At 54.3% G+C, this 27,983-nt stretch overlaps 9 protein-coding genes across 9 annotated transcripts; 5 read left to right on the top strand and 4 right to left on the bottom strand.

Annotated features, from left to right (window-relative positions):
- Positions 1-103: 103 nt before the first annotated feature.
- HER10_EVM0010398 (ATP-dependent RNA helicase SUB2) lies at positions 104-2,656 on the bottom strand. Its single transcript, XM_035479858.1, has 4 exons — positions 2,100-2,656; positions 1,118-1,528; positions 448-1,066; positions 104-391 (listed from the first exon to the last, which is right to left on the bottom strand). The coding sequence occupies exons 1-4, from the start codon at positions 2,320-2,322 to the stop codon at positions 343-345; spliced, it is 1,302 nt and encodes a 433-aa protein (XP_035333239.1). The 5' UTR covers positions 2,323-2,656; the 3' UTR covers positions 104-342.
- A 209-nt stretch (positions 2,657-2,865) lies between these two features.
- HER10_EVM0000388 (RNAse P Rpr2/Rpp21/SNM1 subunit domain-containing protein) lies at positions 2,866-3,818 on the top strand. The gene has a single exon (XM_035470173.1). It carries the CDS (start codon positions 2,983-2,985, stop codon positions 3,517-3,519), a length of 537 nt encoding a protein of 178 aa, XP_035332029.1. The 5' UTR covers positions 2,866-2,982; the 3' UTR covers positions 3,520-3,818.
- An 8-nt stretch (positions 3,819-3,826) lies between these two features.
- HER10_EVM0012488 (glutamate decarboxylase) lies at positions 3,827-6,536 on the bottom strand. The gene is made up of 4 exons (XM_035481882.1): positions 5,977-6,536; positions 5,660-5,898; positions 5,000-5,602; positions 3,827-4,949 (listed from the first exon to the last, which is right to left on the bottom strand). The coding sequence occupies exons 1-4, from the start codon at positions 5,992-5,994 to the stop codon at positions 4,103-4,105; spliced, it is 1,707 nt and encodes a 568-aa protein (XP_035333510.1). The 5' UTR covers positions 5,995-6,536; the 3' UTR covers positions 3,827-4,102.
- A 1,526-nt stretch (positions 6,537-8,062) lies between these two features.
- On the top strand, positions 8,063-11,985 carry HER10_EVM0005008 (OPT family small oligopeptide transporter; the record flags this gene model as incomplete). Its single annotated transcript, XM_035474634.1, has 5 exons — positions 8,063-8,112; positions 9,235-9,517; positions 9,644-9,937; positions 10,082-10,979; positions 11,033-11,985. The coding sequence occupies 5 exons, from the start codon at positions 8,063-8,065 to the stop codon at positions 11,983-11,985; spliced, it is 2,478 nt and encodes an 825-aa protein (XP_035332568.1).
- Positions 11,986-12,670: 685 nt separating this feature from the next.
- Positions 12,671-13,530, top strand: HER10_EVM0009788 (uncharacterized protein; the record flags this gene model as incomplete). The annotated part of the gene is made up of 2 exons (XM_035479262.1): positions 12,671-13,359; positions 13,428-13,530. The coding sequence occupies 2 exons, from the start codon at positions 12,671-12,673 to the stop codon at positions 13,528-13,530; spliced, it is 792 nt and encodes a 263-aa protein (XP_035333153.1).
- A 2,968-nt stretch (positions 13,531-16,498) lies between these two features.
- On the bottom strand, positions 16,499-17,848 carry HER10_EVM0010632 (uncharacterized protein). Its single transcript, XM_035480085.1, has 2 exons — positions 17,358-17,848; positions 16,499-17,298 (listed from the first exon to the last, which is right to left on the bottom strand). The coding sequence occupies exons 1-2, from the start codon at positions 17,632-17,634 to the stop codon at positions 16,829-16,831; spliced, it is 747 nt and encodes a 248-aa protein (XP_035333271.1). The 5' UTR covers positions 17,635-17,848; the 3' UTR covers positions 16,499-16,828.
- Positions 17,849-20,869: 3,021 nt separating this feature from the next.
- Positions 20,870-23,673, top strand: HER10_EVM0007185 (uncharacterized protein). The gene is made up of 6 exons (XM_035483031.1): positions 20,870-21,429; positions 21,522-21,534; positions 21,606-21,809; positions 21,875-21,916; positions 21,982-22,122; positions 22,200-23,673. Exons 1-6 carry the CDS (start codon positions 21,079-21,081, stop codon positions 23,144-23,146), a joined length of 1,698 nt encoding a protein of 565 aa, XP_035332844.1. The 5' UTR covers positions 20,870-21,078; the 3' UTR covers positions 23,147-23,673.
- A 311-nt stretch (positions 23,674-23,984) lies between these two features.
- Positions 23,985-27,836, top strand: HER10_EVM0009823 (major facilitator superfamily transporter). Its single transcript, XM_035479296.1, has 2 exons — positions 23,985-24,573; positions 24,657-27,836. Exons 1-2 carry the CDS (start codon positions 24,472-24,474, stop codon positions 25,947-25,949), a joined length of 1,395 nt encoding a protein of 464 aa, XP_035333155.1. The 5' UTR covers positions 23,985-24,471; the 3' UTR covers positions 25,950-27,836.
- On the bottom strand, positions 26,396-27,400 carry HER10_EVM0008781 (oxidoreductase; the record flags this gene model as incomplete). The annotated part of the gene is made up of 1 exon (XM_035478290.1): positions 26,396-27,400. One exon carries the CDS (start codon positions 27,398-27,400, stop codon positions 26,396-26,398), a length of 1,005 nt encoding a protein of 334 aa, XP_035333041.1.
- Positions 27,837-27,983: the final 147 nt, after the last annotated feature.

The following is a 27,983-nucleotide window of genomic DNA, read 5'->3' as shown; positions in this document are numbered from 1 at the left end:
AGAGACTACTACTCAGATCGCCGGCATGGCGCGTTCGCAGCATCCCCTAAATCGAGCCTGTCATGTGGGGAAAACAAATCATACGATTGATCAGTTACAATGAGCGTGGTGATCCAGTCTTGATTCCATGTTGATAACTACTCTGTACAAACAGCAAGAGACCTCTCCGTGAGAGGCTTGGTAGACTTTTTCTTAGTTGCACTTTAAAAGCAGCTTCATTTCTTCCCTTTTGCGTGACCGCTTCACGTGTGCGTCACCCACGTCCAAATTTTGCAATTTCCCGAAACCAGAACCAAGAAAATACACCAGCAGATTACTCTGCCAAACTGTGGCATGACGCGCTTAAGAGGCCATGTAGGTGCTGGCATCGATACCCTCCTTGGGGAACTCACTGAAAAAGGTGTTAGATACTTGAAAAGATAAGCCAGAGTTTTGAGGAAAACTTACGGAAGAGCAACCTCGAAGCGCTTCTCAATGGACTTGAGAACCTCCTGGTCCTGGTCAGTGCTCACGAAGGAGATGGCAAGACCCTTGGTACCGAAACGACCGGCACGACCGACTCTGTGCAGGTACGAATCGGCATCGGCGGGCAGATCGTAGTTGATGGCCAGGTTGATACGCTCGATATCAATACCTCTGCCGAAGACGTCGGTAGCAACGCAGATACGCTTGTTAAACTCCTTGAACTCCTTGTAACGGCGGATACGCTCCTCCTGGCTGACGCCGGAGTGGACGGCGATGGAGGGGAAGTTGCACTCTCTCAGCAACTTGTCCAGCTCGGTCGCACGCAGGGTGCTCTTGACGAAGATGATGACCTGGTTGAACTGAAGGTCGTCCAGGAGTTCGTTGAGCTTGCGGTTCTTCTCGCGCTCCTCGAGCTTGATGTAGTATTGCTGAAGACCGTGCAGGGTGAGCTTGGTGTCCTCGTCGACGTAGTGCTCGGTAGGGTTCTGCATGAACTTTCTGCAGATGGGCTTGATGTCATCGGACAAGGTGGCTGAGAACATCATAACCTGCTTCTGGGTAGGGGTAGCGCGGAAGATCTCCTGGACGTCACGGCGCATGTCTGGTTGATGTTAGAGGTTTGGTCGGCAGCGGGTGTGAGGCCGTTACTCACCGATCTGATCGAGCATCTTGTCGCACTCATCGAGGACGAAAATGCGGACGCTGCCGAGGCGGAGAACCTTGTCGCGGACCAACGCGTTAAGTCGGCCAGGGGTGCCCACGATGACATGGGGGCAGGTCTCCTTGTTCTTGATCGTCTCGACATCCTTCTGGATGGGGGTACCGCCGTAGAAGACACCAGTCTTGATATCGGGCATGTACTTGCTGAAACGGTTGTACTCGTTGCGAATCTGGAAGGCAAGCTCACGAGTGTGGCACATAACCAACACGGAGACCTCGCCCTGAACGGGCTCAACTTGTTGCAGGGTGGTCAGGACGAAGACGGCCGTCTTTCCGAGACCAGACTTGGCCTGGCAGATGATATCTCCACCGAGGAGAGCCTGAGGGATACAGGTTTGTTGGACTGTTGGATCGCGCCGAAGTTAGATATGTGTTCCAAGAGCAGAAGAACGACGTAGAGGGCGTGCAAAGGGCCCGTCCATCTGCGCAAAGAAGCCATTTTGTCGAGTTGGTCTCCTCCTCCACTACGACAATACGCCAATCAATCACTCAAGATGATGGCCGGGACAGAGCACGAATCGCGAGCGTCGGCGTCGCGCGCGCCCCGTGTCGCTCGCGACTGTGATACAAAAGAAGCCAGACCGCCGAGAGGCAAAGCTCTAGCAGCGACCGACCGACTGAAGTGCACTCGGGAACACCGCAGTGTTCGCGCAGCCTAGGGGTGCTATCACGCTTCCCCCGAAACGGCCGCTTGTATAAATCCACCTGTCACCGGTGGATTCGCGAGCAGTGCCCGTACAAAAACTTGGATGTCCAACTTGACTCCCGCTTCTCGGTACGTTTTCTTTTCTCTCTTCTTCGATGGCGACGTCGATGGCTTTTTGTTCTTTGTGTGGCTTGCGAGATGGACGGACGCTTTGCTGATGGGGGAGGGGATGATGTATGGGTTAGGGTATCATAAACTCAGGACTGACCCTCCGAAGGATGCTCGAAACCGCAATCGCCAATAGCGCGGAGAAGCTCGGGCTTCAAGAGGAAGTCGCGGAAACCGGTCGAGTGGATGCCGACATAGCTGCCCTTCTTGTCGACGGCATTACCGGCAGCAGCGTCAGCCTTCTTTCCGTTGGAGGCGGCCGCAGTCTCGTTGGTCTGGAGCTCCTCGTCGGAGTAGTCGATGAGATCCTCCTCAGCAGACATGTTGTCAATTGTCGGGGGTGTCGTTATTGAAGTGTCGGGGAAGAAATGGCCGTTGTACTGATGCGCAACGGCGAAAAAGGTCCCAAGGCTGCGGGTGCGAAGCTTGGGATGTCAGGAGAGGCGTAACGATCTGTGTCGCGTGAAGAGGGAAGGTCGAAAGACTACAAAAATCGCAGGAATGAAAAAACCCGCGTATTTGTGTCGAGAGAAGTGCACGACAGGCGGGGGGGATTAAAAGCGGATGGCAATTGGAGGTGCAGGGTTGGAGGCTGTGATGGAAGGAGGCGCCGTAGTTGATGTGGAAGTGGAAGATCCAAGGACGACGTGGAACTGGAGGCGAAAGGTGAGGCGGGCAGCGCAGGTCAAAAGCTTTCGCGTAAGGAAAGGCGGCTGAGTCTCACCCCCCCAAAAGGCGACGTCATGTGACCAGACCCGTTTTTGGGAAGACCGTGTCCATCTATGGTCCACACGGTGAACGCCCGCCTTTAACCTTAACCTTTGAACTGGAGAAACACTCTTGTTTGGCAGCCATACATACCTACCCACCACCCCTGCAGAAGTTTTTACAACAAGGTCCAACACTGACTCTCGTTGCAACGCAGACTTCAATGCCACTCAGGGTCTGAAACGTGGGACAAATCGCAGGGAGGACGAGCGAGAATGGCAAAGCCCAAGAGCGAAAGCCTGCCAAACCGGCACGCATACAAGCGGGTATCCTACCTGCATCAGGCCGCCTCGTACCTGGCGACTGTGCAGATCCCGGACGCCGGCTCACCTTCAAACTCATCATCACGGTCTCAAGAAGACGCGCAGCTCGCCAGGAACGATAACTCGCGCTCAAAAAATGAGAAAGTTGCTCGTCGATTTGTCTCTGATATCCGAGCCGTCTGTCTCAAGGCTCAAATTCGCCCGAGCCCGTCAGTCAAGCAGATGATGTGCAAGTACTGTGACTCACTGCTCATCGAGGGAAAGTCTTGCACTACGACGGTTGAGAATCTGAGCAAGGGTGGGAAGAAGCCTTGGGCCGATGTTATGGTCACAAAGTGCAAGACCTGCGACAACGTCAAGCGGTTTCCTGTCAACGCGCCCCGTCAGAAACGACGACCGTTCAGGGAACCCAAGACTGGTGAAGGGCAGGACGCAATGGCTGAGGACACGACGGCTGAAGCCTCTGCTCAATCAACTGGAGGTGAATGAGAATTGGCTGCCCCTCACTTCAACGAAATTAAACACCACCAAGTGATATCTGAGTGGTAAGCCGTTGTCAGAAGGCTCCTAGATAGAGGAGACCAGAGCTATCTAAGAAGAAGCTATGTCGCTCGTAGAGAGGCCGAAAATCTGGCACACTCTTACATCAGGTATGATCTCTATTGGGATAGAAGACATGGGAATGCCTAACAAGACTATTAGAATCATTCGCAAAGCGCGCAGCTTGTAGCTCGGCCCAACTACCAGATTAAAGACACTCCCAAAGGAAGTGGCAGCTAGATACCCTACCGCAAGCTTAGACTAAAAGCATAGAATAGGCTTGGTGCATGGCTATTTGTGATCTTTATTCCAGATCAGACGCTGCGATGAGTTCCGGAGGTGTTGAGACATGAGCACTCCTCAATGAGAGTAGACTCAGATGGTCACTTGGGTATGAGACTCCCTTGTGTACTATCCACATGTATTTGCCGATCGGGCAAATATTACCAGAGAGATGTTGATGCTCAAATGTCATAAAATTTTCGCTGCTACCGTTGTACCGAGATTACTTTTTTGCCAACACCTCTATGCCTTAGCATACCGCACGATGAATACCATCTTCCATCTTTCTAACTCCATCTTCGACTCCCTTGGCAGCGCCCCCCTTCTTGTGCTTCTCCTCATCGCCCTTGACACGCACCCGCCTGCGGCTGTGATGCTTCTTCAGAACCTGCAAATCGATCTCGTCATTCTCAATAAGTGTCTCCGTGACCTCGACAATGTCCGTCAACAACCGCTCAAGCAGATCAAATGTCATGGTCTCGCGAACAACGACGCGGAGGATCTCAATCTTTTCCTCATTGGGCGGGAGCGGGTAGTTGGGAATGATCCAACCCTTGGCGCGAAGCATGAGGGAGACGGTCTCCTGCTTGATGTGTTCGTACTTGGCCTTGAACTCATCCGTCAGACGGAAAGAGACGACAGGCAGGCCGGCAACGTAGTCGGCCGAGGTCTCCCCCGGGGCAGCACTCTCGCCTCCGACGGCGGTGGCGGCCTGGTTCACAATCTTCTTCACAGCGCCACTTGCTTCCTTGTGAGGTGCACGGCGGTGGATGTCAGAGACGACGGTGTACCATCCCGTGGCCTCGAGGCTCTGAGCGAGGATACGGGCGTTGGAGAGACAATTCTCCATAATGGAGCGGTAGCCGTCGAAGCCTAGGTGGATAAGGTTGTAGTATTGCACGATAACCTGTGCACCTGGGCGGGAGAAGTTGAGAGTAAATGACTTTTCTGTACCTCCGAGGTAGTGAAGCTCGAAGATGAGGTCCTCTGGGAGGAAAGACTGGTCGCGCCAGATAATCCAGCCGAGGCCGGCGTAGACAAGGCCGTACTTGTGGCCTGAGACGTTGATTGACTTGACGCGAGGGAGCTCAAAGTTCCTGCGGGCTGTAAGTGTATGATCAGAAGAGAACAAGTCGATATGACTTACCACTTGGAACCGCCGACCCCTGCGTGGGTGAAAGGGGCGATGAAGCCACCAGAAGCGGCATCGACGTGAATGGGAATGTCGATACCAGTCTCTTCCTGGTACTTGTCGAGAATCTGCGAAATCTCCTCAACGGGCTCGTAGTGCCCCGTGTATGTGCTTCCGAGAATGACAAAGACACCGATGGTGTTCTCATCGACATTTTCTCTCACAAGAGCCGGGTCTAGACGGTAGTGGCTCTTCTTGCTGACGGGCAAGATGCGGGCCTCGACGTCAAAGTAACGGGCAAACTTCTCCAAGGCGACCTGCGCGTTGGAGCCCATGAGAATGTTGGGCTTGGAGGTGTCCTTGCCCTGTTCCTTGCGTTTCAGTTGCCATCTACGCTTCATGGCGAGACCGCCGAGATGGATGGCCTCGGAGGAACCCGTGGTTGCGGAGCCGATGGCTTTCTCACCGGGCTGGACACCCCACAGGTGGGAAATGATACTGATGCAGCGCTGGTGCATCTCCATCATGGCAGGGTACTCATCTGCGTCTGAGAGGTTCTTGGAGAGGTTCTCCTGCATGAGCTGGGTGGCATTAGGTTCCATCCATGTTCCCACGAAACTAGGTTGGTATGCTGTTAGTGAGAGGATCCTAATTGGAAATGTCGCGAATGCTCACCTGGCCAGGTTAAGGTTGGGTTTGCCGTCGAGGTCCAGCTCATCCCTAATCATCTGAAAGACGGTGTCTCCTGGGGCGCCCTCATCAGGGATCTTGTACTTGGGAATGTTGGTTTGACTGGTGTATCGGCTGTCATAGGGTTGGATGTGTGATGAAGTGCCATGGCTGGAGGCATTGGCATTACCCGGAGCTGTGATGTGAGTTGCCTGGAGGCGTTGGACAATGTCCTCTGGGTTGACCTGCGTAAAGTGTCAATTCCAATGCAACATCTTCAATGACGCATCAATCATCGACGGAGGATGCTTGTTGAGACCTACGTGACTTGCAAGAGGCATATTGACGTGTGAATGAGCAACTGTGGTTATGGTATCAAGAGTGTAGATGAAAATCGGGCATGCACCAGAAGAGAAAATGCGATGGATTGATGTTGAGATCAAGATTGCCAAATCTGGGGGATCACCGCTTGAGGCTTAAATACAACAGCAGATCACGAAGGATGCTGGGCATTGGAGGCAGCTAAGGTAGCCGTCAAGCCGATGATGAGGGATGAATGACGACATACGGTAGACCGAGCGGAGCACGGGAGTTTCCTTGTGGACAAGTTTTGTCGGAAATAGTAGCTCCAAGTGCATGAAAGACACGCCTCGTAGCCCCAGATCACGGGCCGAGGAGGGGAGGGAATCGCGATGGGCTAGACAGGAATGATGTCTCTGGCCTCTTAGTGCGAGGACCTCCAGGGTTCTCTGCCAAGGCCATGGCCAACAGCAGTCGATGGTGCAGCATCAGCTCGTCAACTTTTGCTGGGGACGTGGAGCAGGTTCAGTGAATGGGGGAGAATTGGACTGGAGCAGCTCATTGCCCCATAGGTACGGTCCAATGCCGAGTTTGCCGGTGGATTCCTCTTTCATCGAGTACATACGTAGGTACGATGACTTGCGTGTCGCGCCAGTGCAGCTGAGAATTGACTTTTTTACTGAACGAGTAGCTGAGGAGAAGGAGTTTCTGTTACGTGCTATGACATGGCTGACATGTTTGGTGAGGTAACTTGTAAAATGCAGTCAGGTTGGCAGGGAAGGAACCATTGGATCGCAGATGCTCAGACGGTCTGGCCCTACAGAGTGGATGGGTGACGGCATTTAACATTGGGAAGCTGCGACTTGGGGCCCGGACCTGAACAGCCGGGGAGGCTCCTTCCGCTCTTCCTTCCACTGCTCCAGGAGAAGTTCAGTGACAGCTCGGGTGGGCCCCGTTCCCGTCTTGGCACTGCACTCTCGCAGCAGGTACGCCGGCAGACGGCAGGAACCCAAAAATCGCCGTGGAATCCGGAGGTGATCGTTCTTGCCCGGAATCTTTCTTACCTTACCCACCTCATGTCAAGCTATCATTCTGTTCTTCCTCTTCTTCTTGCTCCTTGCTCAATGCTGTCTACCTTAATCTTCTGTCTGAGTGAGGCCACCCCCTAACAAACTGGAGTCTTCTTCGACGACAAATCTCCGTAGTCTACAATGGCTATGAACCACCACAATGCCGATAATCTTTAGGCCACGTCTCCGAGAATTAACGCTTCAAGAGTTGATTCGAAAGGAAGCTGATAGTTTGCAGTGCAAGATCATATTATTCAACAAATCGTACATCCTCTCAACGATGCCCGACTGCTTGATCCTGGTCATTATCTTCAATGTGTTAGAGCCAGGACAACAACGCCTACCGCTTCGATCATGGTGTTTTCAAATCTCTGAATATTGACTACGAGAGCTTGTCACCTCTTCTGATCGACCAGAGTCTTCAAGAAGATCCAATACCACCATATCCCGGAGGATCGGTAGTCCAAAGAATGGCAAACGAGAGACGATGCAAGTCTAGCGGAGAACCCACCGAGGTCCACGGATACTTCCATGGACCATCGATAACCGACGCTTCAAATCCAGGGGTTCACGAGCTAAGACTACATTCTGTGGATCGTCCAACAACGCGTGTTTGATAAACCTTAAAAGAGTATCATGTCCCGTTGAACATTCATCGACCGACGACAGCGGGAGAAGACACCATCGGAAATAAGATTAGATTGTCAGCACTGACGGGGGGTTTCCCAGTCTCCAGTCACATTGGTTCATTCACCAACCAGAGATAAGCCAGGCTCTCCCAGAAAGCCCAGCTTTTCTTGGTCGAAAACCACGACTGGTGATTGGCCGATACGGCTCAATTCGACCAAAGTCCCGTTGCAGTGACTCGCCAAGTCTCGCGCAATGGCCGCGGCTGGGCCGAATGGACGGCTACAGTGGCATTCTAGCATTGGCACGCTGGCAGCTGTCGCTTTCATCCAGACTGAGAGCCCAGGACCCTTGGGACAAGCGGCCTGACACTTGGACAATCTTCGAACTGGCCACGCGAATTGCGAGAACGATGGCAAGGCTAAACGTGCCAAAGTACGGACTCTCCAGATATCAGACGAAGTTGAATCGTGGCTGCTTGCAGTTGCCTCGCCAATTGTTCGTCTCCCCAATTTTGCTCCTGGACGATCAGCAGCATGCACCAACTCCCGGATCGGTGGCAGGGGCACATCGGCAACTTTGTGATCTGCTGATCCCCAAGTTTCGCGGACAAAGGGTGGGAGGCAGAGCAGCTCGAAATGGGAAGAAGCCGGACAGCCAGATTCCTTTCGTCTTTCCAGCCAGCCAGACCAGCAGGCATCGAGCCACCGAGGCGTCGACTCTGGACCAACAGAGAGTCAGCTTTAGGTGTCCCCCGGCTCCGAGTTGTACTAGAGCTTGAGAGGTGTGGATCAGAATTGTCGCCCATTGTCCTTCCAATGTCACCATGTCCCCGGCGAACCATTCTTCTTTTCCCCTCGCCTCCTCCACAGCCCCTCGGATGTCGCTACCCCAATTTAGGAAGGTCGACAAACGGCCGCTGAGCCTGCGGGCTGTCGCGTCGCCGCTGCATTTGGTGTCGTGATAGCACGCTAGAGGACCGATTTCTTTCTAGTCCCCTTGGGCCCCCCGTCCCTTCCAGCGCCGCAAGTCGCCGACAAGGCCCCAAAGCAGAACCCACACACACATACACGGGACGATATTGGGGGGATAGATACGGGATAGTGAGGGTAGAGAGTGAGTCGGCTCATGGGTATTGCTGGGCGCGCCATTCTCTCGACTCTGCGAATCTTAACCCAAAAAAACACACAACTGGCACACACTCTCGACTCTGCAGAATCCCTAGGGACTACTTCACGAGTTCACAGAGGCCCAAAGCCATCTTACCTCTTGCTGGTGTTCAATCTGAACATCTTCGGGAAGTGGGACTTTGACTCGTCTGGCGGGCTGACTCTACCTTGTCACATTGTCTTGGTGTCTTGTTAGCCTGCAGACTGCCGACCGGCACCACCTTCGCCGCCGCCGCCGCCGCCATCTTTTCGCTTGATTTGATTGAAAAAGCCCTTGGCGCCCGCTGTCCCCAGTCTCCCCCGTTGTGGCCTTGGGGCCTTCTTTTCGTCCTCTTGCTTATCTCGTCGGTCGCTCTCCAACCCATCCGCAATCGGCGTACCTAAACCCTCACCTTTCAATCTACTCCGTCGACAGTAGAGTGAAGGAGAGAGGCACAGTCGTCACGATGCCGTCTATTTTTCGCAAACGTGGCGAGCCCGAGGAGATCACGCCCTACCCCGCCCTCGAAGATGATGCCGAGGCCACGGGCATCGAGCCGCTGAAGGCTCTGGCTCAATTCGAGAAGGCACACAAGCTCGATCCGAATATGCCAATTGATGAGCTCAACGATGTCGATACCGCGCTTGCTACCGGAAACGCCGAGAAGGGTCTCGAAATTGAACAGGCTCTTATGGAGGACAACTCGCCCTATCCAGAGGTACGTCGCGAAACTCCGCCCAGGCCTTGAGAGCCTTGTATCGCGGTGGGACGGACAGATAGAGGAAAAAAGGCCATATCAGAAACTCGTTCAAAGTCGCTAACATGATGCGCTGCCGCAAAAAAGGTTCGCGCTGTAGTACGGAATTACGATGTCGATTTGCCAGCAAATACGATTCGCGCATGGGTCATCGGCATGCTTCTCTGCACGGTTGGCTCCGGTGTCAACATGCTCTTCTCACTCCGCAACCCCAGCGTTACCATCACCACCTATGTCGTCCAACTTATCGCCTATCCCATTGGCCTGGGTTGGGATTTAGTCATGCCCGACAAGGAGCAGAATGTCTTTGGTGTCAAGTTCAACCTTAAACCCGGCCGTTTCAACTACAAGGAGCATGTTATCATTGTAGCCATGTCTAATGTGAGTTCGGACGATTTTTTATCAGGAGCGGGGCGCTGTCAATACTCCAGATTGGGGGATAGCAGCAGCCAAGATTTCGAGTCGCGGCAAAAGAGGCTTCTCAGAGAAAACAAGATCAACGGCAGAACTGACTATGATTACTAGGCTGCCTATGGAGGTGGTGTCTTGTACGCGACCGATGTCTTGCTTGCACAGCAGCTTTTCTACAAGCAGCACTTTGGCTGGGCTTTCCAGTTGCTCTTTGGCATTACTACCCTTTGTACTGGATACGGTCTGGCCGGTCTGGCCCGACGCTTCCTTGTGTGGCCCTCTGCCATGATCTGGCCCTCGAACCTGGTTAACTGTGCTCTCTTCTACACCCTCCACGATCACTCCGGCTCAGACCCGACCAAGACCAACGGCTGGAAAATTGGCCGCTACCGCTGGTTCCTCATCGTCAGCAGCGGCGCTTTCATCTGGTACTGGTTCCCCGGTTGGATTTTCCAAGGACTTTCGTATTTTACTTGGATCTGTTGGATTGCGCCCAAGAACGAGATCGTCAACAAGGTCTTTGGTGGCCTTTCAGGTTATGGACTCATGCCCATCTCATTTGACTGGACCGTCATCTCAGGTTACCTCACGTCGCCGCTGATCCCGCCTTTCCACGCCATCGCCAATGTGATTGCGGGTATCATCATCTTCTTCGTTATCGTCTCTTCTGGCATCCACTTTTCCGGAACCTGGTACTCCGACTACTTCCCCGTACAGAGCTCAGAATCTTTCGACAATACCGGCGCCGTCTATAACGTTACCCGAATCCTCGATGCCAACTTGCAATTCAACGAGACCGCCTACAACGACTACTCTCCTCTCTACCTACCGACTCAATTCGCTCTGGCCTATGCTCTGTCGTTCGCCGCCGTAGCTGCCGTTGTCGTCCACGTTGTTCTGTACCACGGCACCGAAATTTGGGGTCAGTTCAAGCTGGCACGCCATCAAGAGGACGACGTGCACATGCGTTTGATGAAGAAGTATCGTGACGCTGAGGACTGGTGGTATCTGGGTACGTTTTGTCGATGGTATTCTCCTTTGACCTAGGCTAACAATCATTTTCAGCACTCTTCGTCGTCATGGTTGCCATCTCGTTTGGTGTTGTTGCCGGGTGGCCAACTGGGTTCCCTGCGTGGGCCTATGTTGTGTGCATTCTGATTCCCGTTTTCTGGCTCATTCCTATCGGCATCGTGCAGGCCATCACCAATATCCAGCTCGGCCTCAACGTTTTGACCGAGTTCATCATCGGTTACATGGTGCCGGGCCGACCCCTCGCGATGATGATGTTTAAGAACTACGGCTACATCTGCATGTCGCAAGCGCTGTACTTTGCGCAGGATCTCAAGCTCGGTCACTACATGAAGGTCCCCCCTCGTACCATGTTCGCCTCCCAGCTTGTCGCGTCGCTCTGGTCAGCCATCGTTCAGATTGCTGTCATGAACTGGGCCCTGGGCACCATCCCCGACGTCTGCCAGCCCGACCAGCCCAACAGCTACACCTGCCCCGGTGGTCGTGTCTTCTTCACCGCATCAATCATCTGGGGTGCGATCGGCCCCGCCCGCATCTTTTCCGGCCAAGCTCTGTACGCCTCTCTTCAGTGGTTCTGGCTCGTTGGCGCCATCACACCAGTTATTACTTGGTTCCTTGCCCGGAAGTGGCCCAAGAGCATCTGGCGCTACGTCAACACCCCCCTCCTCTACGGAGGTTCCGGCTGGCTCCCCCCTGCCAGTGTCTACATCTACCTCTGCTGGGCGCTCGTCGGCACCATCTTCAACTTCTTCATCAAGCGTCGCTACACCGGCTGGTGGTTGCAATACAACTACATTACCTCGGCGGCTCTCGATTGTGGCCTCATTGTGGCCACGCTCATCATCTTCTTCACGCTGTACCTCACATCCGCCAGGCCACCACAATGGTGGGGTAATGTCGACGTATTTCAAACGATGGACTGGAAGGGAACGGCAATCAGGACGCAAGTGGCACCTGGCGAGATTATTGGCCCCAGTCGCTGGCCTTGAGAGTTTAACGAGGATGTGAAAATTTGAGAAGCGTATTAATGATGTTCAGTTGGACAAGGATATAGGAGTTTGGTGGCTTCCTGAACGTATGTATCACGGTCTCACGGCCCTTGGGGAGGAGTATTTGGGTACTGCTATTATTTCACGGCTCTGATACGAGGATTGTCTGTACGGCTGATGATACCTCAGTGCGAATTCACTTGCCCGTCTATTTATAAGTACGAATCAACGATGGTATTTACGTTGCAGCTCAGTTTCCAGTTGTGTATGGTCTTGTGAAGAGTGCCGCTTTCTGCCAAGTAATGATACCTTACTTGCTCACGGTATCTTTTCGAGTGTACAACGCGGCTTCCCAATGGAAATTGATGGCAGCGACAGACGTGCAAGCTGCCTCGATTGGAGGCTCGCCTTCCTCAACTCGGCACTCGACGCTATTGGGGCAGGTTCTCGGTGCATTTGACTTTCTACAAAGGAGCATCATATTGAGAAGCTCACTCACCTCTAATTCTCTTACCTGGGTACATTAGTCGCAAAGACCTCACCTGCTTCGAGCTTTGAGCTTCCAGATCCATCGTACACCCTTCTCGACATCCGACATTCCGCCTGGCTTGAAGCAACGAAACATCACATCACTACGAGTACATGTACCTACTAGAATACCCCCGAAAGTTCGCTGATGAATACAATGGTCGGACCCAGCCCTGCCTCTTGGAACGAACCACCAATCGCTCCACTCCTTTCCCCCTACCGCGAAGATAAGAGCAAGAGACTACATAGCCGCGAGGGCAGCCGCGGCAGCGGCAAAAGCCAGTCCTTCTTGGCGTCCTTGGAAAGGCTGAATTCTCAATCCAACTGGAGCATGGGATCGATGAAAAAGAAGCAGGCCATGCTCGTGTCGCGGATGACGCCGTCTCGGGTGACACGGAGGTCGAGGGCATCGACCGAGTCCCGGGGGCCCTTTTCGTCCAAAGAGGGCCTCGATGTCGACGACATTGACGATGTGGAGGACCTGGAGCTGCCGCCGAATATCTTGACGGATAATTGGGATTCTTCGGCACCTTCTTCTGGTTCGGAACAGCGTCCACGGCGTCGTGGCAGCAAGAAGCCGAAGAAGAGGGCGGCGAAGAAGGAGCAGAAGAAGAGAGGGTTTCGGGCTAGGCTTCGACGACTCCTCGGTCGGGATAAGAAGAAGAGCAAGGGTGGTCACAAGTCGCCATATAGCCACAGGCAGACAAGACAAAACATGCAGAGCGAGGACTCGGGGCTGTCTGATCAGCAAGATGCCACGGCAGAGCGAAATCCTCAACCAACCAAGGCTGGCCTATCTCCATCGATAGAGAGTACGCCTCGATCCAGCTGCCGCAACATTCTCAGGTACGTACAAGCAACGTTGATATCGCTGGATAGGACTTCGGAGCTAGTACACTAATAGGGACCACCAGAGACGCTTTCGCCCAACATCGAGCTGAGGCAAAGGAGGACCCGACCGATAGACCGAAGGAAGCTGTCAAGCCCATGGATGATGGACAGACGATGAAGCAGTGAGCTACTGCCAGTCAACGGCTCAACATGCCTTGATAACGGAGATTGGCAAATAGCAGCACAAAGCTGTTGGGGTCCTTTGTGGCAATGCCCTTCAAGAACATCCCAAGACCTATCAGCCTGCTTCTGGTGTGGATGAATGGCGTAAGTTTGTACATCTTCGTATAGATGGTTTCTTTTGGTGGACCTCATTCCGATCCTAATACACTTCCTCTTCCTACGAATACTAAGCTGCTACCTTTGACCGATGCTACTTGATAGATTCAGGGTGTTCAGAAGAATGCTCGACCATCTATCGCAGCCGAACCAGTACTGGAACACACGGCAAGATGGCGCCAGGAAATCTGTCTCGGAATTTGAGACACTAAGCATCGATATTTCGGTTCGATGTTGCCTCGGATTAAGGCCGTAGTGGAAGTTACCGCCACCTCGGTTTATCGCCTGGACTATATCAGATCTCATCGCTGATGAACGCATTTCCAAAGCACAGGAGAATGATCTCGACGACTCACTCCCGTGACGGAATGAGACAACATTTCCTGGTGGCGCTGTGCCTGACTAGCGAGCCCTGACTCCCGAGGGCTCTTTATAAGTGCTTATCGCCCTTCCCATGTCTAACAAGCGAATCCTTCTGAATCATTGGGGGCGAGCTTCATCCCTCATCATCACGATCATCGCAGGGGAACGAAGAACGTCTTACTTGAGCCTCTTGAATGGAACTTACCAAGGGAACGTCATGCTTGCGGAGCGGGTCCCGATCCAATCCCAGCCGTGCCCCATTTGACCACCCAGCCGGGTTCATCTCCGTGGTCTCCCCGAGATTTGCGAATGATCAAGCAAGCTTGACAGGTTTGACAGCGTCTGTGTTGCATGTCTCTTTCAGGTCCATTGTCTTTCGGAACTTTGTGTCAGTCCAGACAATGGGGAGGAGGGGTCTGGGGGCCAGGGGCCCGGGGAGACATGCCAATGCAGACTTACCTCCCTTGCTCAACAAATACCAGTGAGAGGGGGGCTTCGTACGGATACGTTGTCTCACTCTCTTTCCCAGGCACAAGAAGACAACAACAGTGCATTTGCATTTCGTCAGGGCGGGAATAAGGAAAGGGGAGAGGACGAGAGGGCGGAGAGGAAAAAGCAAAAAACAACAACAATGAGGAACACGTCCCCTGTCCATATCCCTTTTTTTTCTGACGAACTCTTAGTGACACCAAGGAAAAGCCTCCTGAGACAGGCTGAGTCAGTGACTGGCAAACAAAATACAAGAAAGTCTGGGACAAATTTCGCAACCATGGTCTCTTTTGGAGCAAGCAGCAAGACAAGCAAGACGGGATTTGCGACTCTAGTGCTCTAGTTCTGGTATCTAGCTCGTATAAAGCAAAAGGGAAAGACGCATGGAGGTCAGAGATGTCGCTTGGCTCTGCGACTTTTGTCATTACACAAGAGACATACACACACGCAACCAAACTCAACTTCATATCCACACACTTCCATTCGTGATATTTGGTGGGGGATCAACGGTCGAAATCAACAATCAGTGACCATCAAATCAGCTTTCTTGACTTCAAGTCTACTACAACGAGAGTTATTATTGAATCCGTCTATCGCTGTTTACTCTGAGCAGAAATTTGAGGCCATTTCACTCAGACCATGTCATTCGTAAGAGAAAGTAGCAAACATACGAGACTTAACGAGACGATATCTGAGTGCCGGGGCCTTGCTCTTTTACGACCGCGGCCGCGCTGACGCACTCATTTTATCAATCTACTTTGAATCACTATACGAGAGGATACCGACTCCTCCAGACCGGGTCAACCCTTCACAAAAAAAGAGAAGCTCACTTTTCCATTGTCGGAAGGAAGCTGGAAGACACGATTCCAGTTGGCGCATACGAGCGCTTTCAATCGACTTGACCATTCGGGATCTGGAATCCCTCTTTTTCGGAAAGTCGCAAGCACAGGAGGCGAGGAGACCTCTCACGCGTCCACCAGGTTCATCAACGCGCCAAATCGACGAAAGAGTCACAAGAAATACGCGTAGCAAAGGACGTACGTTCGACGCGGCAAAGGGAAGAACAAGGAGAGAGGAACAGAATGGGCCGAAGCGGGTACGATACCACGGACCTGGGAGGATTCGCAAAGAAGAAGAAGCCGAGGTCTGCCGGCGGTGCTGGTGCGAGTTCTGGTTCTGGTGCTACTGCTCAGGCGAGCCTCGCTGTTCAGAATGACGGCGGTGATTACGGGGCCTCGGCTCAGAGGGCGATGATGCAGCAGCAGATGCGGATGCAGATGGCGCAACAGCAGCAGCAGATGGGAGGATGGAGCTGCACGGGTTCGAGCTCTTCTGCTTCCGCATCGGCTTCGAGTAAGAATCGGGCTGGGGGCGGCGGTGATGGAGGGGCTGCGGCTAAGAAGTAGAGGTAGTATGAAGTAAGGGTGGCATGGGCTTTATTAAGAGGGTCTATGAGACCTGGGCTGTCGGCCTGCTCGGTAGTATGTTCGCATTCACTTGATTCTTTTCGTCTATCATCTGGGACGTTTAAAACTGACGATATTTTGCTGGGTTAGAAATTTTGACTGGTGTCGAGGAGTAGCCAGGGGCTACATGTTTGATGAGTCGACAGTTCGGGTGCGCGGTGTAAGTGAGAGAGAGAACAAAGCGGAATGAATCGAAGCGCTGAAGAGATTCAGCAGAAAACCACATGAGTTGATATCAGCTTTGGGCCTTGAGGGTGGTGGCCATGGTGCCTCCCCCTAGCCTCTCAGATGGATGGGAAAGAGTGTTTACGCCATCCGTCGGCCATCAACACGCATTCTACGGCTGACTAAAGGACGAGAAGCGAGAGACCAGCCCGATGTCCTTGAGGAGATGGATAGGGAAGCTTCGTTGGTTGGAGCATTGGCAGGCTCTACAGCAGCCGGACTGCGTCGCACCTATAGATGGGGCACAAGAACTCGAGGTATCGCAGTGCGTGGGCTATGGAACATCTGTCTTAGCGACTGAAGCGTATGGTTGAGGAATACTGCAAGGTGCAGAGTGATGATGTAGGAGTTTTGTACCCGATTATCAGATGAGTAGTAGTAAAGTTTGAAGTTCTGTTCTATATCCTATTTTGTGACACACATCGGTACATGCGTGCTTTCATAGCGACAAAAGTAATAAGAAACGCTAAATTGAGGAAAAGGGGTATCGATCCAGAGAAGGGAAGAAAGTAGCAAAACGTTAAAACAAGGCGTATCATCAAAGAAACCCAGCCATCATCATTCGATCATGGCCCGTGATATAGTCCGAACCGGGACATCCTTTAGCTATACTGAGGCGGGTGCTGAGTCGGCGCCGTCTGAGAAGGCGGCTGCGGCATGTAATACTCGGCCGCCGCGCCGGTGGGAGCCGGAGCAGCACCGGCGGCCGGGGGCGGAGCAGGTGACGAAGACCGGTAAGGGGGCGCGTAGCCCATGGGCTCGTACTTGCTGTCCGCGCCGTTGTGGTTGTTGTGGGTGCCGGCTCCGGCTCCGGCTCCGGCGTACCAAGAGTCTCGGTTGCCGGTGTCATCGGATCTCCTGCCCTCTTCGATCTTGGCGTACGTGCCGCCAGCGGAGCGCTTGGTTTCGTCGCCGTTGCCGCCGCCGCTGCCTCCTCCGGACTTTTCCCTGCGCCGGGAGATGAATTTTCGGTAGAGAGTAAAGGGGATCCAGAGGCCCGTGGAGACGAGGAGGGCGTGGCCGAGGACGTGGCCGATGCGGAATTTCTTTCCTTCCTTTTTGCGCTTGAGTTCTGTTCTCCGGTGTAAGTCATACTGTTCTTAAATACTCCTTCAATGAGACAAGCCTTACCTTTGACCGTGTAAAACGCGAGCGAGACTAGGAACAGAACAAACCACACAACCAGGACGATGATGAGGATCCGGACCCAGAGGGGAAGCGCACTGAAGCCGCCTCCTCCTCCACCTCCCCCGCCTCCGCCGGCGGCACCGACGCGGCCGCCGCCTTTGTACTTGTTCTTGCCGCTCTTTGATCCGGATGATTTTGAGGATTTGCTGCCACCGCTGGAGCCGCGGCTGCCGCTTGAGCCACCGCCTTTGGGGACGCGGGACTCGAGGATGAAGTCCATGTGTCTGTGTGCTTGGGTTGGGCTGTTGGTAGGTGTTTTGGTCTGTTGGTGTTGCTGTTGGGAGATGCTGGCGGCGCTTAGATCAATTGGTTCTCGTACTTCGTTGGAGGGTATTTGATTGGTTGTGAGAGACTCTGTTACACAAGATACTCGAATTGAGGGGAAGATATGATAGATTGATTGTTCGATGAAGCAAAGTCAGAATGGATCTAAGGCTGAAGACAGTGAGAGAGAGAGAGAGAGCAGCGGGCTGCCAAGTCTTTAAGTATCAGAGACACCGCAAGCGGCGCCCATCCGTCTTACTTGCGTCGACCGGCGGCCGGCGGTTTAGTCCCACCACCACGACGCACCCAGGCCACCGAACATTGGCCTTTGATCTGAGCCCTGCTAGTTACACCGTCACACACCGTACAGATACAGATAGTCTGGGGGTGAGGCAGGGGGTTGGATTTGTTGGTTGGGCGGCGGCCCCCCTCTCGTCATTTCTGACCTGCAATTATTTGACCTGTTCTAGAGAGAGGCAACGCAGCTGCGCAAGGCGCATATCGGTCAACCCCCCCCTGGGACTGGGAAAGGGGGGTTGTTGAACAGGAAAAAACAAGCTTAACTTGCCCAGCAGACGGCGACGATCACGTCTCTGCCACTCTGGCACGGTCTGGCTGGCTGGTGAGGAAGAGCGAGGAGACCGAGGTGACAAGGTGTGATTGAGGATTTTCTTAGTCTGGTCTTGGCAAAGGTTCAGCTGTAGATAGGTGATACCATTCGCCAATTTGCGCGCAAAAGGTACAACGGTATTCGTAGCGTGGTATAATCTCACCATGACAGCCCGCTAGGGGCTCTTCCTTGGCGCCGTCCTAGTCCGTGGTGGTAAAATCCTGTAGCCTGTAGGTACGAGATACTCCATAGGAGAGAGGAAAAGTCGAAGAAGTCGCGACTTTGATAGTTCCTCTTTCGGCATCGAGGTCACCACAGAATTGGGCGCAGCTCTCAGAGCTGTCAGGGGGCATCCATGGTGTATACTTGTAAGCGCTGTTGGAGGGATGACCCCTTCTGAACCTGGAGACTGACCAAGACCAAGACCAAGAACCCCAGTTGGCAGCATCAACAGTAGGGGACCTGGCGTAGCTTTCAATCAGCCTTACGGAGCGGCCATGTGCGGTCCTCCCTCCCCCTTCTGCTCTGGAGAACTGGAGCTCCATGGAGGCAACCGGAGGGCTGTGATTCCCGAGAGGCTCGTGACAGGAGGGACCAATGCTTCCCTCGGAGCTTATCGCACCTTTAGTACAGGGGCATAATCCCAGTGGAGTGGACCAAGGTACGGTCGTGCCAAAGTGCCATGTCCCCTGGAAGCTTATTTCTCCATGTGCTCGACTCGACTCCGCTCTCATAACAGTTGTATCCGTAGTCAGCGCCAATGCTCTTCCTCGTCCAGGAAACAATTTACGAACATGTTCACACCCTCTAGGCATCTATAATGTATTTCTTGGCAATGATGGCATCTACAATCTCACAGGCCTCTTGGGACTTTGGAGTATCCGTAGAGAGAAGGAGAGCGAGAGACGATCGAACTCGCAAGGCGACGAGAAGGCGGTCGCGACGTCATTTGAGTAACACTCATTGCAGATCGTCGCCCGACGCACGTTGAACTTTTTGGAGCTCGATCGGTCCAGACTTTAGGGGACCTTTCCTCCTCTCAAGTTCCTCCTCTGCTCCTCATCTGCGGCACAGCACCGATCGCCTGCTGCTGTGCACCATATGCCGTCATATCTGCATAGCACCACCAATCCGCAAAGAAGGTGATGGGTTGGTGAGGTTGGTTGATAGGTACTCTGCATTCTCTTGTCATCGAAGCCTTGGCAACTTGGCAGGGTCGATTCTTCATTGGTGTCTCGAGCTATCCTCGCAGACGTACTGCACGCTTCGGTCAGAGACGAAGATAAAACAAGCTTTATCGTCGAGGAACCTCTGCTTCGATTACGTAGGAAGGATCTGCTATGACGGAGTTTTACTTCTTCTCCTAGCTGGCCAGCTCTGAACTCTCATGCAACGGGTCTCCGCGGGCGGGCGGCGAAGCCCGGTGCAAAGTCCCCTCCGAAGTAAGCTGCCAATGCCGGATCTCGGTGGCCTTTCCTCCGGGACTGCCCATACGGACGGAGATGGTGTTTGCCGTTGGGAAGTCAATTTCGACTTCATCCCGGTCTCCAGGAAACGGGGGTGGGCGTGTTGGTAACCCAACTTGTAAGACCTCACGTGCTTCGTGCCTTGCTTTAGGTAGGTCGATGCTGCACCTCTGTGGCGGTGCTTGCTTGCTTGCTTCCAATCTAGAGGCTAGAACCCATGAGGCTCTGTTTGTGTGTTTTTCTGTTGGTTTCAGTTTCAGCATGGCAAACCACATCTCATCCTTTCAATGTCCAGATCGAAGGACTCTTGCCCCCGTACGTGAAGGATCAATGTTTGGCGGCACAATTTCTCCCTTTGCTAGATCCGATCTGGCCGATCTTTGATAATGAGATCTATGTGTAACGAACCCGGCTCCCTAGGCCTGCTGCTTTGTGGTATAATTCCCTTACGAGGCCCGGAGATGTGATTTCCATTGCTGAATTAGGGTGATAACCTCCTCGTGATTGGGGGCACAGGCAAACAATACACGAAGCATCGGTCGGTTCCTGAATCCCATGTTCATCAGCAAACACGATCCATCCGAGATCTCATATCTGACGAAACACGATGCCAGATACCAGATACAAGATGCCATACAGATGAGGAAGAGCGTGTGTCCATGTAAAAGGCTACTGGCAGTCTCCATCCGGTATCTTCTTACTCACCCAGGGTACCCGAAGCTATGGCCTCGGACCTTCCTCACGCTACTCCGGCCGCAAGAAAACCTACCTTAGTCTATCAATGGACGCACCCGAAAACTTTCTTCTTCGTCTTCGACACGGACGCTGGCGGGCAGCAAAAAAAAAAAAAAAACAAAGAGGATGGCCTGCCATCTGTATCCGTACTTGGACTGCCCACTCACTTCCCCCAATCTTCTTCCTGCCAAGATGACCGAAAAAAAAGTTGCTTCAGCGCAGCTGGGAGCTAGTTTGTTCCCCATCAAACCATCATCACGACCACCCTGTACTAGCGCCGCCGCTAGGCCGGTTTGCTAAACCTCATTGTTCGAAGCTGGGGCGCCACTTTTGTTCCCGTTAAGCACGTATCCCGGCACGCAGTAGTTTGTGGGAGCGAACGGGGGGCTTTGTGAGGTGAGGTGATGGTAGTGGCGCGGCGTAGAGACTGGTGGTGGTGGTCTGTTATATGGTCTACGGGACCCGGCCTCTCGGGTAGATACAGCTCGAGCTGAGAGACAGAAAGCGAGAAAGCAACTTCCCATTGTTTCCCGTGCTCCAGCAAGTTTCCATCGCAAAGGACACACCCGCACGGAAGCGAATCCAAAGAATGGCGATCCAGAATCTCTTCGTGGGCCTGGCCCCAACGCAACTCGCAGCACTCCTCTCCCTCCTCTGGCTCCTCTACGCCCTCCAGCTCGGCGTCCGCCGCCTCTACTTCAGCCCCATCTCCCACGTCCCGGGTCCGCGTCTCGCGGCGCTGACGCAGCTGTACGAGTTCTACTACGACATTGTCCTCGGCGGGCAGTACACGTTCAAGATTATCGAGCTGCACCGGCGGTACGGGCCCGTGGTGCGGATTAGTCCGTGGGAGGTGCACGTCGGCGACCCGGAGTTCTTTTCGGAGCTGTATACGGGACCGGGGAGGGTTAGGGAGAAGTGGGGGTTTTATACGCAGCAGGTGTGTCATGTTGCGACTTTAATCCTTTTTTTTCCCTGAGGTGAGGTTGGAAGGGAACTGAACATCTTTTTGCTAATGTGGACTGGTCTTAGTTTGGATCCCCTGGTAAGTAATATCATCAAGCCTTGTCTCTCTCTTTGATAAAGGCAAATGCCATGAGCTAACGATACCTGGAGAGAGTGCGCTGGCGACTGTGAACCATGATCACCACAAACTTCGGCGCGCGGCGCTGAACCCTTTCTTCTCGACGCAGACGGTCCGCAAGTTGCAGCCTGTTATCGAGGAGCGGGTTGATGCGCTGCTCGACCGTCTCCTGGAACTCAGCGAGAGGTCCAAGGAGCCGTTGGATGTCATGTACCCTTTTTCGGCGTTTACCAATGGTAATACAAATACCTGCCCTGTTCTGGAAGGATATAGAGTTTAAGTAACTGACGCGATGGACCAGATGTCATTAACGAATATAGCTTCGCCAGGAGTGACCACCTAAGTGAGTAGCGCGGACTCGAAACATTGGCCTACATGAGTAACGGAAGCTAATTGGGACTTCCGCAGTCGAGGACGAGACGTTTGGCAAGGTGGTGACTGATAACCTCCTCATGGGCACGCATCTGGGGCCCATGATCAAGCACATGAACTGGGCCCTGACGCTGGTCAACGCATTACCAGAGTCCCTCTCCGGACGTTTTATTCCCGGTACGTTCTTCTTTCCTTCTGAGTGTATCGTGGTCTTTGGTTCTCGATTCATCACTCACACAACACACTCATAACAGGCTGGGGCGGCTTCCTCAAGATGAAGAACGACATCAAGGACCAAATCGGCGAGATCAAAGCGACGCAGAACACGGAAAAGTGGCAGCTGGACGTCAGCCATCCGACAATCTTCCACGACATGCTCTCCTCTAAGCTCCTGCCGCCCGCCGAGAAGACGGTCTCGCGGCTCGCGCAGGACGGGCAGATTTTGGTGCAGGGCGGCACGCTCACGACGTCGTGGACGCTGTCCCTGGCCGTGTTCCACCTCCTAAACCGGCCCTCGACGCTGCGCCGGCTGCGCGAAGAGCTCTTCTCCGCGATCCCGGACCGGGATGCCGTGGTGCCGCTCGCGGAGCTGGAGAACCTGCCGTATCTGCGGGGTGTCGTCAAGGAGGCGCTACGACTCGGGTTCGGGACGAGTTCTAGGCTGGCGAGGGTGTGCCCCGACGAGACGCTGGTGTATCACGACAAGGACGGCCGTGGCAGGAGCGTGCACCTCCCGCCGGGGACGGTGATTGGGATGAGCACGTACAAGACGCAGACGGATCCGCGGATTTACTACGACCCGTTTGGGTTCCATCCGGAGCGGTGGGTGGAGGACGGCGAGCGGCTGGAGAAGTATTTGACCGTGTTTTGCGGAGGCACGCGGGTGTGTCTCGGGATGGCGCTGGCGCAAGCCGAGTTGTACCTCATGCTCGCGAAGCTATTCCGGCGGTGGGGCGGAGCGGGCGTCGTGGACGGGAGCGGAGAGGGAGGAGAGGTCCGGCGGGCGGGTGATGTGGGCGTACTGAGGATCTTTGAGACGACGGTGAGAGATTGTGAGATGGCTGCGGATTACTTCATTCCGATCCCTTACAAGGTATGGTTTTTGACGGATCGCAGTGAAGGGTTTTGTGTGTGGCGACTGACGAGCCAATCTAGGAATCCAAGGGGATCCGCGTGGTGTTTGACAGACAGCACTGACTGACGATCGCAGCGGCGTTCATCGTTAGTGCGCAACGGATGCACCAGTGCCGGTGTCTGGTTCAATATGCCCGAGATGTGCTGCAATTTGGGCAGAATTGGTGGCTGGAGCAAGCTCGGGAAATGCGGATTGCCGTCTTTGTCAGTGTGACATTGTTCCATCGCCGGGCCCTTTAGAGTTGCGATAGTCTGAGAAATTGGCGTCAATTCGGGAATGACAAGTACAAAGGTCTTGGCCTCGGCTGCCCGTCATCTCCCAGCACTATGCGAAGCATGGACGGCAATGCTGACGGCAGACTTTGTCATCTGATGATGTGAGATGGGATCGAATGGCAGTGCTGCGGCGTCTAATCAAGTGGAAGAGCAACAGACGATAATAAGGATTAAGAGATCGGATTGTTTCTCGTACATGCACAGAAGAAGAAATAGGTAGGCAGAAGGCAAGTGAGGTCCAAGTTCGCGCCTGTTGCCGATGTGGAGGTCAAACTGCCTGTTGAAAGCAGCGTCCAATGAAATCACCCCAAATAGCAGCTGACTACGGATACGTACTTGGCCGAGTCCGGGGTGGGGGACAAGTCAACAAATCCCCGGTCCGGCGTGGATGCCGTCCGATGTTTAGCGCAGCAGCACCTTAAGCCCGTGGGCCGCAAGGTGCAGGAGCACAGAAGCACAGGAGCACTGAAGGTCGGGTGGGCCCCACCAAGTCCCAGCCAATGGGGCCAGCCAGCGTCAGCCCCTGACCCTGAAACATCGGACTGGGCCGACTGGATCACCACCATGGCCCCAAATTCAGGGGACAAGGGCAGAAAGAGCATGTTTCTGCACCACTCTCCACCACCACGGATGGGTACAGCACCTTAGGTATTACTGCAATGCACCGGCCGACGGCAATGACGGAGGAGCTTGGACACCGCGCGCCGCGACTTCCACGTTGTTCCTTTTACTGAGTGGCCCCGTTCCCCTCCACTGTCCATCCGTACCTACTCCGTGCATACCTTCTTCTTGTGCTGTCACCTGTTGTCCCACCTCGATATTCTTTTTCTTACTTCTGCATACTCTTCTGCTTGTCTTCTTCGTTTCCGCCTTTCTCATCTTCAACTTTCGAGTCCCCAGCCTAATGCAGACTTGGCCTTTCTTTTCTTGCCTTGGCTGATTCACTTCTCCTCCCCTGTTCGACCTCGACTCTCTCTCTCTCTCTCCAACTACCCCACGCTCATTCTCTGAATCACCATACAACGGCTAACATTTGACGAACACCGAATATAACGTCCTCCGCGATTCGATCTACCTCGCTCTTACACGCAGGATAATCAGCGCAGGCTCGCGACAATGGCAGTGGCAGCGACATCACCGTCGCCCTCGGCGGCAGTCGACCCCTCCACGCGCAGACGTGTGCTCAGGGTCATTGCCATCTCTCTGCTTCTCGACCTGGTATTATCCCACACCCTCAAGCCGCTCCGGCCCTCTGTCTCCCACCATTTGTCTCCCAAAACTAACAAACACTGTTCCTCCAGATATCCTTCACCTTCATCCTCCCGCTCTTCCCCAAGCTACTCGAATTCTACCGCGACCGCGAGGTCGGCCCTGAGATCGCAAACGCAACCGGCCCCGCCACCCTCCTCCAGTCCGTGTTGTCCGGTCTGAACCGTTACAAGGCCGCTTTCGCCCGCCCCATCGACTCCCGCTATGATATCGTTCTCCTCGGCGGCGCCCTCGGCTCCCTCTTCAGTCTGCTCCAGGCCATCGCCTCCCCGCTCATCGGCCACCTCTCGGACCGTCACGGCCGCCGCACCGCTCTGCTAGCCTCCATGTGCGGTAACATCCTTTCTGTGCTCCTCTGGGTCGTCGCCGTTGACTTCCGCACCTTTGTCGCCTCTCGCGTCGTAGGCGGCCTGTCCGAGGGCAACGTCCAGCTCGCTACCGCCATGGCGACGGACATCTCGGACGAGCAGAGCAGAGGCTCCACCATGGCCCTCATCGGTGCCTGCTTCTCCATCGCCTTCACATTTGGTCCGGGTTTGGGCGCCTGGCTGAGCAGTATCAGCACCGTCAAGGAGAACCCCTTCGCCACGGCCGCCGGCTTCAGCTTGTTCCTTATTCTGACCGAGACTGTCTACCTCTACTTCTGCCTCCCCGAAACCCTCCCCTCGTTGACGGGCAAGGGCCGCGGCGCGAAGAAGGATGACAAGACCACGACGAAACCGAAATCGACACCCCTGGTCCGAACGAACTCGCACTTCCTTCTCAATGCCGTTCACTTTGTCTTCCTGCTCTTCTTCTCCGGCATGGAGTCCTCTCTCTCATTCATGACATACGAGCTTTTCGCCTTCGGGTCCGCCAAGAACGGCCGCCTTCTCGGTTTCGTTGGTCTCGTCGCCTCTATTCTTCAGGGTGGTGTCACTCGCCGCCTCCCACCTCTGCTCTCCGTGCGCACTGGTGTCGTGGCCTGTCTGGCGTCCTTTGTCCTCCTAGGCCGCATCACCACCACCGGCGGGCTGTATGCCGCGGCGACATGTCTGGCCGTCACGTCTGCAACCGTCGTCTCGGGTTTGAACACGCTGAGCAGCTTCGAGGCTGCCGAGGACGAGCGCGGCGGCAAGCTTGGTATCCTCCGCAGCTGGGGCCAGCTTGGCCGTGGCTTGGGACCGATTCTCTTTACCAGCGTGTACTGGTGGGCTGGCCGCGAAGTTGCGTACACCATGGGTGCCACGGGCATGGCCGTCGTGGCTGCTGCGGTGTTTGCGGGCCTCAAGACGCCGCCCGGGTCATTGAAGAAGAAGGTGCCTGCCGAGAAGAAGGCGGCGTGAAACAGCTTTGATGTGTAAAACAGTGAGATAGAGCCTATTGTGAGGCATTGTATGCAAGATCTCTTTTTTTTCTGTTGATATTTGATCTACTGTACATGTATTCGGAATAGGGGAGCATTTTCAAGGAGTCTGATACAAGGTTCAGTGTAGTATACTCAGGGGGCAAATGTACATGATGTTCTGTTTTATTAAATATGGTGGCAAGCTCTGGATGTGTTCATCTTCATGGGAGTCTCCTAAGTAACGTCTCGCATGGGGTCTGGAAGCTTCTTGTAACTTCAAAAAATGTCACTCTAACAGTCTTGTACAGCATATCACGCACACGGAAGCTAATTAGGGGCATACGAAACATCGGAGTGAGTAATCCGCCAAGAGAATCACCGAGTAATTATTTCTCTTTGATCCTGCTATTCTATCGCATCTCATCGCGTCAAGCCAACAGCACCTCACAGCCCGACCCATTCGAGCGACTTCTCCCAAAGCAAAGTCGCCTTTTCAACATCATACGCGTGCTCGCCGTACCCGGGTCCCCACGGCTCCCCAGCCGGATCCCACGGCCCGATAATCTGACAGTCCTCGAGGTACAGCCCACCTTTACCCTCGAGCGCCGCCGCCGTGGCGGCCCACACGGACGTCGAGGCCCCCTGCGGCGCCGTCTTGAAGATCTTGGAGAGGTACGGGTGCTTGGCGAAGCCGCCCTGCTGCTCCTCGGGCATGTGGCGCATCAGCTCCGTGATGACGCCTCCGGGCTGCAAACTCAGGGCGTGGATCCCCTGGGCGCCGTACCGGCGCTCGATTTCGTTGGCCGTCCAGAGGTTTGCGGTTTTGCTCTGGGCGTAGGTCGCCATGGGGTCGTAGCAGCCGTCAAAGTTGATGTTGGCGAAGTTTGGCTGGCCGAAGCGGTGGGCTACGGAGGAGACGATGACGACGCGGGAGGAGGTGCCGGATGGGGAGGTTGTCGCGGCTTTGAGGAGGGCTGGTTGGAGGAGGTTGAAGAGGAGGAAGTGCGCGAGGTGGTTCGTGCCGAACTGCGTCTCGAAGCCGTCCCTTGTGCGGCCTTCGGGCGGGGTCATGACGCCCGCGTTGCAGATGAGGATGTCGAGCTTGTCCGTGCTGGCGAGGAAGGCGGCGGCGCAGGCGCGGACGCTGGCGAAGGATTCGAGGTCGAGCTCGAGCAGGTGGACGCGGGCTGTGTCGTTGACGAGGTCGTCGCCGAGGGCCTTGCGGGCTTTGGCGAGGTTGCGGGCTGTCAGGTAGAGGGTTGCGCCGGCGAGGTAGAGGGCTTTGGCGGTCTCTGTGCCGATGCCGGCGGAGCAGCCTGTGATGAGGGCTGTTTTGGAGACGAGGCCTGAGGGGACGAGGTTTTCGTCGCGGACGATTTGTTCTGCTGTTGGGCGGGCGTCGCCTGGGCCCTTGGGGTCGGCGTGGATTGCGACGTAGCGGTCTGCCATGATGGTGGTGGTGGTGGTGGTGGTTTGTTCAGGAGAGAGGGAGGAGGTTGTTGATGGAATAGCTTGTTGATTTACGTTCGCAGACGATTGAGAACTTGAAATTGTGATGATCCATCTTATCGTAGTCGCGGGAGGGCTTTATATGACACTTGGACTCTTCACTCTCATCATTGAGAGTTTGCGACTATGACGTTACAGAAGCCACAGTATATACGGATTTACCGTAGCTAAGAGCTGTCATCGAATCCACATGTGGTGTTTTGTTTTAGTCTTGCTTTGCCCCCGGTCAGCAACTAGCTTGACTCGCAGCCATATGTCCGGTCTCGTCCGACATGCTAGACCTCACCACGCATTGCCAGACTTGGAAATCATTCGCCGTAAATTCGCACATTCGTCGACAAGATGGCAGTGATTGCTTCTGAATCGATTCGCGGGTAACGGGTCCACGAAGAACCCGATCTTTACCTCATCCTTCTTAAGTCCGAGAAGATAGCTACATCATTGCCCAGCTTTTCCCGGAGCAACGAGCTGTGATGTAATGATATGCAATGAAGGCCTTGTTCAATATAGAAGAATCTCGTAG

The sequence above is a fragment of the Colletotrichum scovillei genome (assembly GCF_011075155.1).
Source record: "Colletotrichum scovillei strain TJNH1 chromosome Unknown Contig00006, whole genome shotgun sequence".
NCBI lineage: Eukaryota > Fungi > Ascomycota > Sordariomycetes > Glomerellales > Glomerellaceae > Colletotrichum > Colletotrichum scovillei.
Note: the sequence above shows the minus strand (reverse complement) of the source record. Positions and strands in the feature narration are given on the sequence as shown.